General features: G+C 42.8%; 2 protein-coding genes across 2 annotated transcripts in view; both read right to left on the bottom strand.

Annotated features, from left to right (window-relative positions):
- The window catches only part of LOC148368184 (uncharacterized), a 316,699-nt gene that overhangs the window by 235,007 nt on the left and 61,965 nt on the right, over positions 1-19,727 (bottom strand). The window lies entirely within an intron of this gene.
- LOC148368187 (uncharacterized) lies at positions 1,595-17,300 on the bottom strand. Its single transcript, XM_088329624.1, has 5 exons — positions 17,189-17,300; positions 6,522-6,827; positions 4,092-5,147; positions 3,175-3,509; positions 1,595-1,606 (listed from the first exon to the last, which is right to left on the bottom strand). The coding sequence occupies exons 1-5, from the start codon at positions 17,298-17,300 to the stop codon at positions 1,595-1,597; spliced, it is 1,821 nt and encodes a 606-aa protein (XP_088185750.1).

The raw sequence follows: 19,727 nt of genomic DNA, 5'->3' as shown, positions 1-19,727 counted from the left end.
ATGGGTGTTTCGGGAGATCCTACCAGATACGACCAAAAAGCGTCTCAAGAATTTAGGAAGTCGGGGCTTTTTAACCCTCAACTGTGGAAATATAATCAGAAAGACACTCAAGGTGGGAGGTCCGAGTTGCAAAGTTGGGGTACATAGCCTTTCTCCTGGTCGGAGGTTGGAAAACTCAGTTGTCGTCTTTTCGGGAACGCAGCAACAGAAAACACATAGAAGACGAGATCGGTCGGCGACTAAATAACTCGATTCGTCCGGTGAACGACTATATTAAGGCAATATATGTCAAAAATGAAATTATAAAAAGTTAAAAAGAAAAGGCAGTAACGGGTGTATTCATAAGTTTTGTTCTGTTGAAATTCCTGCTGAAATATTGTTGACTAGTTTGTGTTTAAGTGTCCTGCAGTGCCACCTGCTGGTGCAACAGAGTTGAAATTTGATTTCATTGATTTTTTTTTGAATTCTCACAAAATTCGTGTTTTTGTTGCATTACTGTTAAAATTGTTGGTACCGCCTTCATCTGTTAAGCAGGGTTGGGGAGGGTTACTTGAATTGGATTACTTTCAATGACTTTTGGATGACTCCAAAACCAAATATGCTAGGAAAAAAACAAAAGAAACTAAATAGGAATAAAATGACTCCATTTTGTGCAGGTTTGGGGAGTAACAGAATCCACGGAACGGCAAAAATGATGTTTGGATTTATTTTCACTTTGTTTCTTTCGCTTTTGATGTTCGTTTTGCCGGAGATCAAAGCCAGGAGAGAAAGCTTACCACGTGGTGTGAGTCATCATTTGATTCCTATTGAGTTTCTTTTGTCTTTTATGAGCATATTTGGTTTTGGAGTCATCCAAAAGTCATTGAAAGTCATCCAGTTAAAGTAACCCTGCTGTTAAGACATGGGCTGTGCGGCCGCCTTTTTGGTTTGCCGTATGTGACGACCCTCTTTCACGCACGACACAAGGTTTCACAATCACTCGGTTTATTGCCTGCATTCAGTCAACAAAACAATACAAAAGTCAGGGGCATCTGTTCACGACTGCAATTATCTCCAGCGCGTACAAATTGACTGAAGCTACGGCAAGCGCTGAAGCCCATTAACTGCCAAACGAAAAAGACAGTCGCAGATGCCCATGACTTAACAACTAAAGGAAGTACCGGATTATTAACAGTAATACGACAAAAACACAGATTTTGTGAGAATTCCAAAAAACATTCAAAGCAATCAAATTTCAACTCTGTTACACCTACCTTCGGCTCAAAAACACCGTGCTGGAGGTAAGCTGTGCCCAATGTCAGTTGGATAAAAAAATGCATATTTTGCGAGATATAGGAGCTGCTTTCACGAACTATCTTTGTATATACTGTAAATGTATATAAGTTGTGCTAAATGAAGTATATATAAAAAAACACTCATTTAAAGTAAAGTAATGTAGCTTGAAACGATGATGCAACGTGTTTCGAAGCAACCACTCCACGAGGTGCGGCATGTTGAGCGATGTCCCGTTTTTGTCGGCAGTCTCCAGCGCGCTGCTAACGATGTTGAAAACCAGCGGAGGTGCTGACCACATGGTGTGCGTTTGTTGTGTCGCTCATGGCAGCAACTGGAATAAAAGCCTCATGTTCATTATGTTCATATGGCTTTCCAGTGAGAACTTTACTTTGGTCCATGATAATCCAAGTCCCTTTTCTGTTTTATCTTGACTTAACACAGAGTTAAGTTTCGATTCTGGCAAAAGTAATGTGATTTCAGACTCTTTCATGGCCATAATAACAACCCATTACCCTATGGCTTTCAATTATATTTATTTGGTTCAAAATCTAAGTTGGTGGTTACCGATTCGGTCAGTAGGCGGTGCTCTCGGTTTCCGACACAAATTCGTTTGAAATAGCCCGCGTCTAGCATTTATCATGAATGATGCAACTTTAAATACAACTTTAAATGATCAATTTTGGAGTTCGTTGATGTGGATAATGATTGATCGGACCAGAAGAAAAATAACATCGACCCAAAAATAATGCAGTTTGATTTCATGAAACTACGTTTTATTCACAAGACAAAGAAAATGGAATCAAACGAAAGAATAAAACACATTGTTGACACAAGCACTCAGGGTTGGAAGGTGGAAGAAATGATGCAACAGGTTAACAGTACCGATCAATGAACCCGGTTTGAAGATAAGACACTCATTTCAATGATCAGGGATTGTTTTCATAGCCTGCCAACATGGGATATTTACCCAAAACACCAAAGAGGGTGCTGCAATAACCCTTTTTGTGTACTTTTGAGAACAAAAAAGACCCTCAGGGGAGGAGTGTGTGAGAAGCAGCACATCGCCAAGCAAGAAGATGAAGAAATAAAGGTTCCTATCTCTTTTGGCGGCGGACATCACGGGGATTGTTCTCATCCGGACGACAGGGACGGAGAGAACCACAGGCTCTCCAAGCTTTGGGGCTCTGGTGAGAACAGGCCCCAACCCTGGGGACCTAGGTCGGCCATTTTATTGTTATGATGAGTATAATTATTGATAAAAGGCAAAATTTTATGGGGACAAGAGATGAAATAGATCATCTATCAAGAAACATGACGCATATGCAAATCATGAATCTTTTGAATCCGTATGAAGACTTTGGGGTCACAAATCTTTATGATACAACTGGAGAGTCTGCTCACTTCCTGTGGCTTTTTTTTGACGTGGTAGCAGTCAGTGGTTGAAAAAAGGGGAGGGCAAATGGTTTTGTGGCCGTTATTTTCCAATAAACGAACTGTATGATACTTAACCAATTGAATGTTTTACAACTCTTAGTGAATTTTTGACCACAAACTGAGCAGGCAAAAATCTTCTCGCCAGTGTGGGTTCTTGTGTGTCATTTCTAGTGTCCAATAATAGTCTGAAAAAATGTCTGTGTAATAACCTGGGAAGCCCTTTGAGACTCTTGTGATTAAGGGCTATACAAATAAAAATGACTTGACAATATAGATATTTTGTTTTTCACCACAATGTCAACAGGTCAAAGGCTTCTCGCCAGTGTGGGTTAATGCGTGTCTTTTTAAGTTCTGACTTGAAGTGAATCTTTGACTGCAAACTGAGCAAGAAAAAGGCTTCTCGCCAGTGTGGGTTAATGTGTGTCTTTTTAAGTTCTGACTTGAAGTGAATCTTTGACCGCAAACTGAGCAAGAAAAAGGCTTCTCGCCAGTGTGGGTTAATGTGTGTCTTTTCAAGTGTCCATTTTGGGTGAATTTTTTACCACAAATTGAGCAGGAAAAAGGCTTCTCGCCAGTGTGGGTTCTAATGTGGTTTTTTAAGCTCCCATTGTCGGTGAATCTTTTACCACAAACTGAGCAGGCAAAAGGCTTCTCGCCAGTGTGGGTTCTTGTGTGTCTTTTCAAGTGTCCATTTTGGGTGAATTTTTTACCACAAATTGAGCAGGAAAAAGGCTTCTCGCCAGTGTGGGTTCTAATGTGGTTTTTTAAGCTCCCATTGTCGGTGAATCTTTGACCACAAACTGAGCAGGCAAAAGGCTTCTTGCCAGTGTGGGTTCTTGTGTGTATTTTTAAGCTCCCATTGTCGGTGAATCTTTGACCACAAATTGAGCAGGAAAAAGGCTTCTCGCCACTGTGGGTTCTAATGTGGTTTTTTAAGCTCCCATTGTCGGTGAATCTTTGACCACAAACTGAGCAGGCAAAAGGCTTCTCGCCAGTGTGGGTTCTTGTGTGTATTTTTAAGCTCCCATTGTCGGTGAATCTCTGACCACAAACTGAGCAAGAAAAAGGCTTCTCGCCAGTGTGGGTTAATGTGTGTCTTTTCAAGTGTCCATTTTGGGTGAATTTCTGACCGCAAACTGAACAAGCAAAAGGCTTCTCGCCAGTGTGGGTTCTGGAATGTATTATTAAGTCCCAACGCTGGGTGAATTTTTGACCACAAACTGAGCAGGCAAAAGGCTTTTTGCCAGTGTGGGTTAGTTGGTGAGTTTTCAAGTGTCCATTTTGGGCGAATTTTTGACCACAAACTGAGCAAGAAAAAGGCTTCTCGCCAGTGTGGGTTCTTGTGTGTATTTTTAAGTGCCCATTTTGGGCGAATTTTTTACCACAAATTGAGCAGGAAAAAGGCTTCTCGCCAGTGTGGGTTCTAATGTGGTTTTTTAAGCTCCCATTGTCGGTGAATCTTTGACCACAAACTGAGCAGGAAAAAGGCTTCTCGCCAGTGTGGGTTCTGGTGTGTATTTTTAATCTCCCACTTGTGGTGAATCTTTGACCACAAACTGAGCAGGAAAAAGGCTTCTCGCCAGTGTGGGTTCTGGTGTGTATTTTTAAGTCCCCACTGTAAGTGAATCTTTTACCGCAAACTGAGCAGGAAAAAGGCTTCTCGCCAGTGTGGGTTCTGGTGTGTATTTTTAAGTCCCCACTGTAAGTGAATCTTTTACCGCAAACTGAGCAGGAAAAAGGCTTCTCGCCAGTGTGGGTTCTGGTGTGTATTTTTAAGCTCCCATTCTGTGAGAATTTCTTACCACAAACTGAGCAGGCGAAAGGCTTCTCACCAGTGTGGTTTTTTTGGTGTAATTTCAATTGCTTATTTTGGGCAAATTTTTGACCACAAACTGAGCAAGAAAAAGGCTTCTCCCTGGTGTGGGTTCTGGTGTGACTTTTTAAGTCCCAACCTTTAGTGAATCTTTTACCGCAAACTGAGCAGGAAAAAGGCTTCTCGCCAGTGTGGGTTCTAGTGTGACTTTTTAAGTGCCCACTCTGTGTGAATTTTTGACCACAAATTGTGCAAGAAAAAGGCTTCTCCCCAGTGTGGAATAGTCCGTGCTTTTTTAAGCTCCCATTTTCGGTGAATCTTTGACCCCAAACTGAGCAGACAAAAGGCTTTTCCCCAGAGTGGGTTCTAGTGTGTATTTTTAAGTGTCCACTTGTAGTGAATTTTTTACTACAAATTGAGCAGGCAAAAGGCTTCTCGCCAGCATGGAATTTCATATGCAACTTCAAATAAGCCTTGCTTCGAAACGTTTTCCCACACTGAGAACATGTGTTACCACCTTCAGCGTTTGCGGAGCGGGACGTGTCGTCATCTTCCGTTTCCACGTGTTGACGGGAGCTGATGCTTAGAAGCTCCTGGCGACCGTCGTCCTCAGGTTGACCTTGATCTTCGGCGGTTGAACGGACCCCGGTCACTCGCAAGACTGGACCATCGTCCTCCTCCTCAACAGGCTCCCCATCTTCTGTCTCTTGCTTCACGTGATAAGGCTTCCGATCCTCCTCAATTTTAACGTCAGGCAACTCTGGTTCCTGCCGCGCAGTAGGAAGATATTCTCGGCCGACGTCTGCAAGACACAAGTCACATTTATTTGTATTGCCCTCAACTCGTTCAGAAGCATTGTCCCCGAGTGCCAAAACGTAAAAAACATTCTAAAGGCTTAGGCGCTGCTAAACAATAAGTATTAGGCCTCTGGGAATTGAATGACCACTAGGTGGTAGGCTTTGTTCAGATCGTCTTGTCAATTGTTCCAAAGTTTGACTCCGCACACAGACACACAAATACTTTTCCTGCTGGTTCTCACCTTTATGATTAGGAATTTACGACATCCCCTTAAGTTATAACTTCCCACTTTTCGAGTGAATCATTTTTGGATGTATTCTTGCACTATGTTTTTGTTGACCTTAAAAAGCAGTTGTGAAGTGAAAAATTGGACTAAATCATCCAATTTGAATCATTTGGACTGCAAGAATAAAATGTGAGTATGATGCCGATATCTTACCCTGCGTATGGTTCTAATGGCACGTTTTTGGAGGATAACTTTTGTGAACTTTTGCAATGATTGCCCCAAACTTTTGCGCAATATGTTAAGTATGACAGAACGAGAGAACAATAGCTTAAATACAATGCATGATAGTTTAAAACGAATTTGGCTTTATCAATAACTGAGATGCTTTTAGATACTTTAGTTTGTATGTGTCTGTTGTGTGTTTTCCAACTTCATTTCTTGTCATTTATGACCCCTAAAAACTTAATTTCTGATACAATGTCTATTGCAGCACCATCCATTTCGACTTCTAAATCTTGATTTGCCTTACGATTACCAAAGAAAATAAGTTTGGTTTTATTTCAATTTAAAGATCATTTATTTGTATCCATCCATACTTTTAGGTGAATGACTTCATGATCATTCAAGTTATCAAATCAATATAATTATCATTGGAATAGAAAATGTTATTGTCGTCGGCAAATATTATTCATCTTTATACTTTTGAAACATGAAAAATATCGATAAGATTTAAATGAAATAGCTTTGGACCCAGGATGGAACCCTGTGGTACTCCACAACGGATGTCCAAGTATTCAGAGGACAACTGTCCCATTTTCACATATTGCTTCCTCCCCGTCAAATCACTTGGAATCCATTGCAGTACATTATGATTATTGGTATTAAATGCTCTTTAAGTCAACAAATACCCCGATTGCGCATCTTCATTCATGTTTTCGTTTCCTGTTGACAAACCTCACTATGGTAACTTTTCACCTCTTGACAATGGATGGCATGCTTCGATGGATATCCCTTTATGACTCCTAAGAGCAATGAGCTGTTGCTCAGCAGATTCTTGATCGGCATTCGTTGCAATACTTTTATCGGCCACAGCCTCGGCATAGGTCCGAGGTTTGATGTCCAGACCGGTGATGATAAGAACTCGGTGCTTTCTCCTTCCGAACCCATAGAAGCCAAAATCGCAGCGCACATTCGCGGCTATGTTAGCTTCACATGACTTGCGCCGTCTCGAAACAAAGTTTGCAAACAGCTTCTTCAGTCTTTTGGGAGGTGCCCCTAGGGCTGCACGATTTTGGGAAAAAAATTACAACGGAACCTCGGTTTTCGAACGCCTCTCGGTTCGAACGAATCGGAGTCCGACCAGAAATTGAAAAATTCTAGCTTCGATGTTCGGTCCAAAAAATCGGAGGGCGTACGCTAGGGTGCCATGCTGAGCGGCGTACGGGTGTAGATGGCGCTTTCCCTGACCGACTGTTATCGCGTGCGGACCGGCTTCCTGTTGCTTTCGCTTTTAATATGGGTGTAGGAAGTCTTTTAGCTCCTAATTATGCATCCCAAGAAAGTCAGTGCAAGCGGCAGAGTTGCTACAGGTGAAGAAAGAGGAGTAGTGCGTAAAACGATTGCATTTAAGAAAGAAATAATAGCAAAACATGAAGGAGGTGTGCGAGTGTCTGATCTTGCCTGGGCCTTCTGCTGACCACCACAAAGGTAAGAAATCCTATCCCTAATTCTTTTCTTTATCCTTTTTTTTTTATTTTGACACGTTCATGTTAACGTCATCTTTCGTACGGAAGATTACGATAGCGCGGACGTACGATGAGCCTGGTTTAGCTTTATGTTTCCGTTAAACATTCAAGGTAACCATTCGGGGTGTTGGAACGGATTAAAACGATTCACATTATTTTTAATGGAAAAAAAGATCACGGTGATCGAACAGGGTTCTGGAACGGATGATGGTCGAGAACCGAGGTCCCACTGTAGTTGCCATTTCTCAGACCGGAATTGCAATTTGGGGACGATTTTCGATTTGAAAAGAAAAGTGCATTTTCGGGGAAAACAAACATTGTGACGTGTAAATATGACTCGAGTTGACGTACTTAGAGATAGAGAGTTACAAAATAGCAACTATAGATGTAAAAATCAAAACAGACCTGCAGTTGGATAGTCTTTCTTGTCATGATACAAAAAGACAACAAAATCGGAGGGTTATCGCTTTCAGGGAAAATAAACGATGAAGAGACCGGCAAGCTGCACGCTGCAGTCGGGTCCCCGCGACTTCTGCGACGTCTTTGTGATGATTGAAATGAGAAAGTCGACGTCAAATTCTAGACAATTCGGTCGAGGGGAGAGAAAATAGACGGTGATCGCCGATGATAAAAAGATTCGCGAATATGAAAAATATTCACCATTGGGCAAATATGTCTTCTTCGAAACAGCCCTAGCGCACGTGACTGATTTAGGAATAATATACGTATTTTGAAAGAACGAGCGAGACAGAAGCCCGGACCTTATTCGAAAGGAAAGTACGGTGGACGTCAACGGCCAAATACGAGATGTCGAATGTTGTGAGAAGTATCGTATTTTCCGCACTATAAGGCGCAGCTAAAAGTCTTCATTTTTTTTAAAAGCTGACCATGCGCCTTATAATACAGTGCGCCTTGTATATGGATCTATATTAAGTCGCAAAGTCTCGCAACTAAAGCAAGCAGCCGCCGACTCGATTTTCCCCCGAACGCCAAGTCGTCCGCGGTGTATGCTGGGATTTATTTACCGGCCTTTCATTGGCTAACCAATGTGTCAATCATCATTTGAATCGATCGCTATTGGCTGAAGTTATTCGGAGGTCAAGGGGCGGATCCTTTTTATCATTTAGAGGCTGGCATTGGCTTAAACGGCAAAACAAAGCCTGCAATTGGCCGAAAAAGATGAATGCGTATAGCACGTGGTTTGACGGCATACAGAAAGCATTTTTTACTATACTGTATTTGTAAATATTTTATTCTCCTGGATTTACTTAACTCACGGATATAAGAGGACCATGGCTGCACATTATTATGAACACAACGACTTCGGTGAGCTAATCCGGCTATATATCTTGCTTCAGACTGAACTCGATGTTTCTGTGCTAAGCGGTGTAGATAATGGATGGAATGGAGTGTCTATTTTTAAATTCAACTCAATTCCAAGTGTTTATTGTCATATGCACAGTAAAGTTGCGAGCGAAAAAGAAAATAGAAACTAAGGAATGGTTGGCATTTCTTGAATCCCAAGACTTTAACCTTCCGAATGATGGAACGATGCATTTGAGTGACATCGTACGGACACCGCATCCGCACGTGTCTGAGTCACGTATTTGCGTCTTTGCAAGCTTTGGGAATGTTAAGGGGGTAATCAGTTGGACTGAATCATCTGACTGTTTTGTCCACGTTCCCATTGTAGCGCCTTATCATCCGGTGCGTCTTATGTATGTCAAAAATAGGACCAAAAACTATTTTTTCGGGGTGCGCCCTATAACCCGGGGCGCCTTATAGTGCGGAAAATACGGTATATATTAACGGAGGTTAAGGAAAGTTGAACCTGAAATGAGCTTGAAAGAAACAGTCTTGGAGCTGACAATAGCTTATTGCGTGGCGGAAGTCTTGACCCGGGGGCGGGCAACCATCACGAGTTGTTTAGAGCAATGCAATAAGGAGCCCTCCCTTTTTGCCATATCTCCTCTCTGCGTATTTTTGGGGGCCACGCCCAACGACGTTCTCTCCGAAATAAGGACGTTGCGGAAAGTAAAACGACCAACCTGTTCTGTTCAACACAACTCGGAGTATCTTGTAAAAAGTTCCTGGACACTCTGGTTCCTGCCACGCATTAGGAAAATATTCTTCACCGATGTCTGAAAAACACAAGTCAAATCGCATTTATTTGTGACGCCTTCACTGACAGAAACTCACAAAAGGAATGCGCAGAACACCATTGTAACATCAACCTGATCTGAAAGCTACAAGAGGGCAAGGAAAGACTCAAAAAAGGTCAGGATGCGGAAAATGAAGAAACCTTGGGAAGGGACCGCACATGAAATATACAGGAAGTCATGGAAACAGGGTTCATACTTTTTTTCAGGGCCAAATCCGAGCACTTTTCAAGCACTCCCAAAGGAATTTTTTTATTTTTCCCCAGTACCTCCAAAGGGAAAAAAAAAAATCCAGCGGTCATCAGAAGTCAAGTCAAGTCAAGTCAAATTTATTTATATAGCCCTTAATCACAAAAATGTCTCAAAGGACTGCACAGGATTACAGTTACAAAATGACACAATGACCTGATCTTAAACCAGCAAACCAGCATGCGGGCAAGGAAAAACTCAAAAACCTCAGTGTGAGGAGAAAAGAGAAACCTTGAGAAAGGACCTCACATGTGGTAATCCCCCTTCCAGGATTGAACAGGGTGAATTACAATTAGCATTACTGTACACAGAATAGTAAACACTAGGTAAGATGTTGAAAATGTTCGACAAAATGGCGGCGCCCTGTATGGCTGCGGCTAAATCTGCTCCCGACAGTTTCTCACATTCTGGTCAAAAACCCCAATCTTCGACTCAGTTTATGAGGGCGAACAAAGACAACTCTAACTGCAGATTAATATACGATCGCAGTTTTTTGCTGGATATGATCCAGAAATCCAGCGCAAATTTCGACGTTCACTCTGGAGTGTTTACTTAGCCTCGGAGTGCTACGTCAACAGAACACAGCGGCCTACAAAGCAGCGAGTAAAAGTGGCAAGCGGAAGCGCTGTGACCGGGGAAGGAAACGAGGTTGTCGGGCCGGGCTAACGGCTCGGATGAAGGCCAAACCCTTCAAAACGCCTCTACCATCCATTTTCCTATCCAACGTCCGCTCCCTGGACAACAAACTGGACCATTTACAAGTGGAATTCACATCGAACCGCGAGTTGACGAACTGTTGTGCTTTAATTCTGACGGAGACATGGCTAAACTCATCTATCCCGAATGACGCTGTTAGCATTGTGGGGCTAACTGCTTTCCGCGCCGATAGAAGCGGCGAGCTCACCGGCAAAAGCAAGGGGGGCGGTCTATGCATTTATACAAACAACAACTGGTGTAGAAATGCGAAGATAATCTCGAAACACTGCTCACGAGACATTGAACTTTTGACGGTGATCTGCAGACCCTTCTACCTACCGAGGGAGTTTAGCGCGACCATCATTACTGCCGTGTACGTGCCCCCCAGCGCTAATACGAAGGAGGCAATGGACGTTCTCTACCGAACTGTGAGTGAACTGCAGCATGCTTACTCCGAGTGCATTTTTATTGCGGCGGGGGACTTTAACCAGGCCAATATGAAAACAGTTCTCCCGCATTTCCATCAGCATGTAAACTTTGCTACAAGAGGTAGGAACACATTAGACCTGGCCTACACAAACATCAAAGGTGCATATAAAGCAGCCCCCCGCCCCCATCTTGGCTCATCAGATCACCTTTCTATTATGCTAATTCCAGCATACAAGCCCCTGCTGACCAGAGAAAAACCTACAGTGAAGCAGGTGAGGGTGTGGTCTGAGGGGGCAATGGAGGCACTACAGGACTGCTTTGATTGCACTGATTGGGACATGTTTAAATCGGCTGCCACTTACAACAACAAAATAAATATAGATGAGTACGCCATTTCTGTGTCAGCCTATATCAGTAAATGCGCAGAAGACGTCAGCAATAACAAAACTATATGCACCCGTGCCAATCAGAAGCCCTGGATGACTGCTGAGATACGCAAACAACTAAAAGTACGGAACCTTGTCTTTAAATCTGGTGACAAGGAGGCGCTGAAATCAGCGAGGGCTAACCTGAACCGTGCTATCAGACTAGCAAAGCGAACGTATAGTCAAAAAATCCAGGAACGTTTCCTCAATAAAAACAACACCAGGGATATGTGGAAAGGCATTCAGGCCATTACCAAATACAAGCCAACCACCTCCCCAGTGCAGGACACTAGCATGGACTTTCTGAATGACCTCAACAAATTCTTTGGAAGGTTCGAGGCACAAAACGGCACCCCTGCAGCGAAAGCGGTTCCAAATCAGGACGAAAGGGCACTCCACCTGGACTCAACCGACGTGAGAAAGACCCTGAGAGGGGTCAACACAAGGAAGGCTCCAGGCCCGGACAACATTCCGGGGCGGGTACTTAGGGAGTGCGCCGATCAGCTGGCTTGTGTACTAACAGACATTTTCAACACCTCGCTAGACCAAGCCAAAGTACCATCATGCTTCAAAATTGCCAACATCATCCCTGTGCCAAAGAAACCCCAGATCTTATCATTCAACGATTACCGGCCCGTTGCACTGACTCCTATCATAATGAAGTGCTTTGAGAGACTGGTTAAAGAGCACATCACCTCCAGTCTCCCCTCCTCATTCGACCCCTTTCAGTTTGCCTACCGGACAAACCGCTCCACCAGGGATGCCATCTCCTCTGCGCTTCACCTGAGCCTGACACACCTAGAGGAGAAGAACACCCATGTGCGGATGCTGTTCCTGGACTTCAGTTCAGCATTCAACACCATCATCCCACAACATCTGGTAGACAAAATGAGACTCCTGGGTTTCAACACCCCCCTGCGGAACTGGCTGCTGGACTTCCTCAGTGACAGACCCCAATCAGTGCGGATAGGTCAGAACATCTCAGATGTCATCTACCTCAGCACGGGCTCCCCCCAAGGCTGTGTCCTGAGCCCCTTGCTGTTCACCTTGATGACACACGTCTGCGTCCCTAGGTCCGCCACAAACCACATCGTGAAGTATGCTGACGACACAACAGTGGTGGGCCTCATCAGGGACGACAACGACCTGGCCTACAGAGAGGAGGTGGAGCAGTTGGTGGCCTGGTGCAGGGACAACAGCCTGGTCCTGAATGTTGACAAAACTAAAGAGATCATTGTCGACTTTAGGAAAAACCAGCCCAACCATGCCCCACTTTGCATCAACAACAAGGCTGTGGAGGTTGTCAGCAGTATCAAGTTCCTGGGGTGCACATTACAAACAAACTCACCTGGTCCGTGAACACTGCATCACTGGTTAAGAGGGCACAGCAGCGCCTGTACTTCCTGCGGAGGATGAGGAGAGCCCACCTGCCCCCACCCTCCCTCATCACATTCTACAGGGGCACCGTAGAGAGTATCCTGACCAGCTGTATCTCTGTGTGGTGTGGAGGCTGCAGCGCTACCGACTGGGGTAGTGTGAGGAGGGTAACGAGGACAGCAGAGAAAATAATCGGGACTACACTTCCCTCCATTCAGGACATTGGCCAGAAGCGCTGCCTATCCCATGCTAAGAACATTATCGGGGACCCCTCTCACCCCCATCATGGACTGTTCACTCTGCTAGCCTCTGGGAAGAGGTACTGCAGTGTGCGGTGCAGGACCACCAGGTTCCGCAGTAGTCTAGTCCCCCTGGCCATTAGACTGTTAAATGGTCAATCTAACATATAGTTAACCTAAATCTTAACGGCTGCTAATCTGACTTTTTGCACTACTGGCAGTTCTTTATAGCTTGCCACTCCTTGCACATTTGCTCTCTGCACTATTGTACTTACAGCGTTACTGTTACAGTGTTAATGTTACTGTTTACCTGACTTGTTAACCTGAATGCCCATTTTGCACATCTGGTTAGCTACTCCTCTTGCACTATCGGCACTATGGTATGGTAAAATACTATACGTAGCCATAATACAATACAACCTTTACTAATATCTGTACATTCGAGGAAACTGTGCGGGTCAGATGAATCGACATTTCGTTCTGTATACACGTGTACTAGAATGACAATAAAGTAGATCTGAATCTGAATCTGAAAATGTCCGGAAAGAGCATGACATCAACGACGACGCCAGCTGGTAAATGCAGGGGTTGACATGCTGCAGGTCAGACCCCGGTCCGTTGACCCATCCCAGATCATCCTCCTCCTTCGTATCAGCCAGGCAGGCCTCAGAAAAAGACAGGACAAAACAGAATACAAGGTGGGCATCAATCATATGCTTTGGAATAGAAGTGTGTCTTAAGCCTCAATTTAAAAATTTCCGTTGAGGTTGCAGATCTTATCTCCAGAGGCAGGGCGTTCCACAACACCGGGGCCCGGATGGAGAACGCTCTCGAGCCCGCAGACTTCTTGGCTCTCGGAGTCACAAGTAGACCGGCATTTTCCGAGCGCAGACTCCGTGCAGGAACATAGGGGGAAATCAAATCGGAGAGATAAGAGGGTGCAAGCCCATGCAAACATTTATATGTTAATAAGAGAACCTTAAAGTCACATCTTAAGTGGACCGGGAGCCAGTGCAAGTTGGCCAATACAGGTGTAATATGCTCAAACTTTTTAGTCTTAGTCAAAAGTCTAGCTGCCGCATTCTGAACCAGCTGCAAACTTTTAATGCTAGACATCGGGAGACCAGAAAGCAATACATTACAGTAATCAAGCCGAGAAGTAATAAACGCATGAATTAAAATCTCTGCATCTGATTGGGACAGCATCGAACGAATCTTCGCAATATTACGGAGGTGGTAGAAAACTATTCTAGTAATATTTTTCACGTGTAACTGAAACGACAGGTTAGGATCAAATATAACACGTAGATTTTTGACCGAGTCACTATGGGTGATATTACATTTGTCTAGGTTCAGGGTAGTGTTTGAAAACAACTGACGACAGTGAGCTGGACCAATAATCAACATTTCAGTTTTTTCTGGGTTAAGGCGTAAAAAATTATTTGACATCCATCTTTGAATCTCAGTAAGGCAATCCTCCAGATTTCTAAAACTTAAATGTCCAGTTTTTTTCCAGTGGCACATACAGTTGAGTGTCATCTGCATAGCAATGGAAACTAATATTATACTTGCGGATAATGTCACCAAGCGCGATCATATAAATACTAAAAAGAAGGGGGCCAAGTACAGAGCCTTGAGGAACACCACAAGGGACATTAGATTGTTTAGAAGAAAGTTTTTTTGTTGTCGTCTGATGATTAAAATGAAGTCGCTATCTTGCTCCTAGCACATGCTTTGTGCTATGTTGGGATGTTCCTATCCACGACCTACGATCTTTGTGAAAGGGCTGCTATAAAATGACATCGATTCTGCCATTGTGCTTCGACAATGCCTGTAGGCGTTGCATAATAATAATAATAATAATAATAATAGATTTCAATACGATAGAAAAAAAGAAGAAGGTAATTGTGCATAAAAACTGCTGATCTTTTGCTTTTTGTTTCACTTATTTGACTCTGAATGTTTTGTGTGCTTTTCATATGTGACTAAATCGGTCAAGAAGGAATTGCAAATTGAGTTAATATTTGGAATTGATATGTTCATGTTTTGCATTTTCAGGGATTTTGTCTTCAGCGTGTAAAAAGCTTCAATTGTTTTGTATTGTGAAATTTGTTTTTGTAGATCTGTGACTATTTTGATTGAATGTGTCCTTTGGGGATCCCGTGCAAACATATATGACTAACTGTTGAATAATTTGGTGAATAATGTTATATTATTATTGATAATAGATCATTAAAAAAAAAACTTGGAGGAGCTGTTAGTGAACCCAAAGAGCCGGGCCCTTCTCAGTAAAAGCGAATTAGAAGAGCCAGTTTACTAAATAGAGTTGTCCTCTTGAGACGCTTCTTGATGGATTTAAACTGTAAATATTGTATTCTACTGTTGCATTATCTTCTTTGTACACAATGTGCCTTTCTTGTTTGTGTTTGAAGAAGGAGGAAACAGGATGAAACCTTATCTCCGGCGAGATAAGGGACCTCTCTGACCGCAGGCTCACCTAGTTTTTGTTTGCTATAGATAACATGTTATCGTATAAACAGGTCTCAACTGTTTGTTTTGTTACTCCCCTTCCCTTAGAAGAGGAGACCTTATGTAAATTAGGGCCTTCCGAACACAATAAAAGGACAAGGAGCATAAGAATTTTTCAGAGTATCCAGCAGACTGCCTTAGGGTAGACTATGGATATTTCTCCTTGCAAGTAAATCAAATATCACGTTCTCTCTGTCTTTTTTGTATATAGGTTTTGTACATCTGTTGGGTTAAACCTGACACTTCTTCATTTATTGCATGAACTATAGAGTCAGACTGCCAAGACAACAATTGCAACAATTTCAAGCACTTCACCCAAATCTGACCCCGAAAACAGTACATTAAATTTCAAGCATTTTCAAGGCTTTCAAGCACTCGAATGAACCCTGCATACGGTTACATAAAAATGACCGCTATAGTATTTACTAATACGCCCAAAGATTCAAGTCAAGTCCCATTTCTTTCTGACGCCCTGAATCACAAAAATGTCTCAAAGGACTGCACAGGATTACAATGACACGTCCCCTGATCTGAAACCGACATCCGGGCAAGGAAAAACTCAAAACCTCAACACGAGGAAATGAAATGTTGTTTATTCGTTTATTTCTTTTTCCTTTCTTATATTTTTCCCCCTTTGTTTCTTTTAGTCCTGGTTGTTTTCATTTTCCTAGCACGATGTTACAAAAGGATTGGTAAAGTAGGGACAAAGCAAGAAAACCAACCCGGAGAAGTTTGGATGCTACTTCGTACCAGATGCTGCTAAACTTCATTTTATTTCATGCACTTTTAGTATTTGCTGGAGGTGAAAAAGGAGTCGTTTACTGAAAAAGGCTGAAAGAGTTGTACAGCGGAACCTCGGTTCTCGACCATGATCTGTTCCAGAACCCTGTTTGTTCAATTGCCAAAATCATTTTTTCCATTAAAATAATGTAAATCGTTTAAATCTGTTCCAACACCCCAAATGTTTACCATGAATGTTTTACGTAAGCTAACCCAGGCAGGCTAATCGTACGTGCGCGCTATCGTAATTTTCCGTACGAAAGATGACGCTAACGTGAACGTGTCAAAATAAAAAGAGAATTATTATTAACAATTATGAATAGGATTTCTTACCTTTGTGGTGGTCAGCAGAAGGCGCAGGTGGACGGTGGGGAGAGGAAAATCATCAAAGGTTTTTCAACCTCTTCCAAAACTTGCGGCCGTTTGCTTGCATATAGCGCTCACTCCCTGAGCCGCATCACTCGATTTCACAGCCTCCTTAATCTTGACTATCATACTGATAGTAGATTTAGCCACGCTGTATTCAATAGCAAGATCGGAAACTCGCACGCCTCTTTCATATTTAGCTATTATGTCTTTCTTAAAGGCAATAGTTGTACGGACGACTTTTCTTTTTTCACCTGTCCCGCTTGCACCGACCTTCTTCGGAGGCATAATAAGGGGGCTCAAACACTCCGTTCACCGATATTAAAAGCCAAAAGAAGCAAGTGCGCACGTGATAACAGTTGGTCACGAGGGGTGGGGGCCATCTACACCCGTACGCCGCTCAGCATCGCACTCTAGCGTACGCACTCAGGTATTACAGGCGTTCGAACTCCGAATTTTTGACCGAACAGCGAAGCAAGAAATTCTCAACATTTTTGGTCGGACTCTGATTTGTTCCAACTGAGAGGCGTTCGAAAACCCAGGTTCCATTGTATTTGAATTTCAAACCACTATTCGTTCTTTCTTTTAAATCACTCATTTTAAAGTTTGGGAAGCATTGTCACTGTAGCAGAAGCGAAAATGACGAACCTGCCCCGAGCTGCTTGGAAAAAGTGTCCGGTCCCTGACGTTCTCGCTCGGTCTCCTCTTTGGCTCCACGAAGTTTCTCTTGAAAAGGTTCTTCTTCCCAACTGGAGCACATTTTATCCACCTTTCAACGTAAAAACACTCCAACTCGGCAGTAAAAAGGACCACAAAGCGATACTAGTGTCGAGTTGACGTCGTTTGAAGTCGACTAGAAGAATTTCTCGACATTTTCTTTTTCAGCAGCCATGACACCTTCTCCCTACAAACCCCGCCGCAATGGATTGTGGGTATACGTGGCACGGATCACACGCTGCGTTCAAGAGAATGGGTGTTTCGGGAGATCCTACCAGATACGACCAAAAAGCGTCTCAAGAATTTAGGAAGTCGGGGCTTTTTAACCCTCAACTGTGGAAATATAATCAGAAGGACACTCAAGGTGGGAGGTCCGAGTTGCAAAGTTGGGGTACATAGCCTTTCTCCTGGTCGGAGGTTGGAAAACTCAGTTGTCGTCTTTTCGGGAACGCAGCAACAGAAAACACATAGAAGACGAGATAGGTCGGTGACAAAATAACTCGATTCGTTCGGTGAACGACTATGTTAAGGCAACATTTGTCAAAAAAAGGAAATTATAAAAAGGTAAAAAGAAAAAGCAGTAACGGGTGTATTCATAAGTTTTGTTCTGTTGAAATTCCTGCTGAAATATTTTTGTCTAGTTTGTGTTTAAGTGTCCTGCAATGACGAGTCCAACAGTGCCACCTGCTGGTACAACAGAGTTGAAATTTGATTTCATTGATTTTTTTTTTGAATTCTCACAAAATCCGTGTTTTTGTTGCATTACTGTTAAAAATGTTGGTACCACCTTCATCTGTTAAGCAGGGTTGGGGAGGGTTACTTGAACTTGATTACTTTCAATGACTTTTGGATGACTCCAATACCAAATATGCTCATAAAAGACAAAAGAAACTAAATAGGAATAAAATGACTCCATTTTGTGCAGGCTTGGGGAGTAACGGAATCCACGGAACGGCAAAAATGATGTTTGGATTTATTTTCACTTTGTTTCTGTCGCATTTGATGTTCGTTTTGCCGGAGATCAAAGAGATCAAAGCCAGGAGAGAAAGCTTACCACGTGGTGTGAGTCATCGTTTGATTCCTATTGAGTTTCTTTTGTCTTTTATGAGCATATTTGGTTTTGGAGTCATCCAAAAGTCATTGAAAGTCATCCAGTTAAAGTAACCCTGCTGTTAAAACGTGCTGTGCGGCCGCCTTTTTGGTTTGCCGTATGTGACGACCCTCTTTCACGCACGACACAAGGTTTCACAATCACTCGGTTTATTGCCTGCATTCAGTCAACAAAACAATACAAAAGTCAGGGGCATGTGTTCACGACTGCAATTATCTCCAGCGCTTACAAATTGACTGAAGCTACGGCAAGCGCTGAAGCCCATAAAGTGCCAAACGAAAAAGACAGTCGCAGATGCCCATGACTTAAAAACTAAAGGAAGTACCGGATTATTAACAGTAATACGACAAAAACACAGATTTTGTGAGAATTCAAAAAAACATTCAAAACAATCAAATTTCAACTCTGCTACACCTACCTTCGGCTCAAAAACACAGTGCTGGAGGTAGGCTGTGCCCAATGTCAGTTGGATAAAAAAATGCATATTTTGCGAGATATAGGAGCTGCTTTCACGAATTATCTTTGTATATACTGTAAATGTATATAAGTTGTGCTAAATGAAGTATATATAAAAAAACACTCATTTAAAGTAAAGTAATGCAGCTTGAAACGATGATGCAACGTGTTTCAAAGCAACCACTCCACGAGGTGCGGCATGTTGAGCGATGTCCCGTTTTTGTCGGCAGTCTCCAGCGCGCTGCTAACGTTGTTGAAAACCAGCGGAGGTGCTGACCACATGGTGCGCGTATGTTGAGTCGCTCATGGCAGCAACTGGAATAAAAGCCTCATGTTCCTTATGTTCATATGGCTTTCCAGTGAGAACTTTACTTTGGTCCATGATAATCCAAGTCCCTTTTCTGTTTTATCTTGACTTAACACAGAGTTAAGTTTCGATTCTGGCAAAAGTAACGTGATTTCAGACTCTTTCATGGCCATAATAACAACCCATTACCCTATGGCTTTCAATTATATTTATTTGGTTCAAAATCTAAGTTGGTGGTTACCGATTCGGTCAGTAGGCGGTGCTCTCGGTTTCCGACACAAATTCGTTTGAAATAGCCCGCGTCTAGCATTTATCATGAAGGATGCCACTTTAAATACAACTTTAAATGATCGATTTTGGAGTTTGATATGGATAGTGATCAGTTCAGAAGAAAAATAACATCGACCCAAAAATAATGCAGACAGTTTGATTTTATTAAACAATGTTTCATTCACAGGACAAAGAAAATGGAATCAAACGAAAGAATAAAGCACATTGTTGACACAAGCACTCAATGTGAGCAAGGAGGAAGGTGGAAGAAATGATGCAACAGGTCGACAGTACCTATCAATGAACCCGGATTGAATATAATAGAC

This window comes from Urocampus carinirostris, chromosome 3, assembly GCF_059441175.1.
Source record: "Urocampus carinirostris isolate Australia breed hairy pipefish chromosome 3, RoL_Ucar_1.0, whole genome shotgun sequence".
Taxonomy (NCBI): domain Eukaryota; kingdom Metazoa; phylum Chordata; class Actinopteri; order Syngnathiformes; family Syngnathidae; genus Urocampus; species Urocampus carinirostris.
This window is presented reverse-complemented; position numbering and strand designations above follow the sequence as displayed.

Excerpts from the sequence above, each read along its gene's own strand:
- LOC148368187 (XM_088329624.1), bottom strand. The coding sequence starts at position 17,300 with ATGTGCTCCAGTTGGGAAGAAGAACCTTTTCAAGAGAAACTTCGTGGA. Across the intron at positions 6,828-17,188 it reads TTCCAAGCAGCTCGGGGCAG|CCCTAGGGGCACCTCCCAAA; the intron begins GTTCGTCATTTT and ends AAAATCGTGCAG. Across the intron at positions 5,148-6,521 it reads ATGCCATCCATTGTCAAGAG|ATCAAGGTCAACCTGAGGAC; the intron begins GTGAAAAGTTAC and ends CAACCGCCGAAG.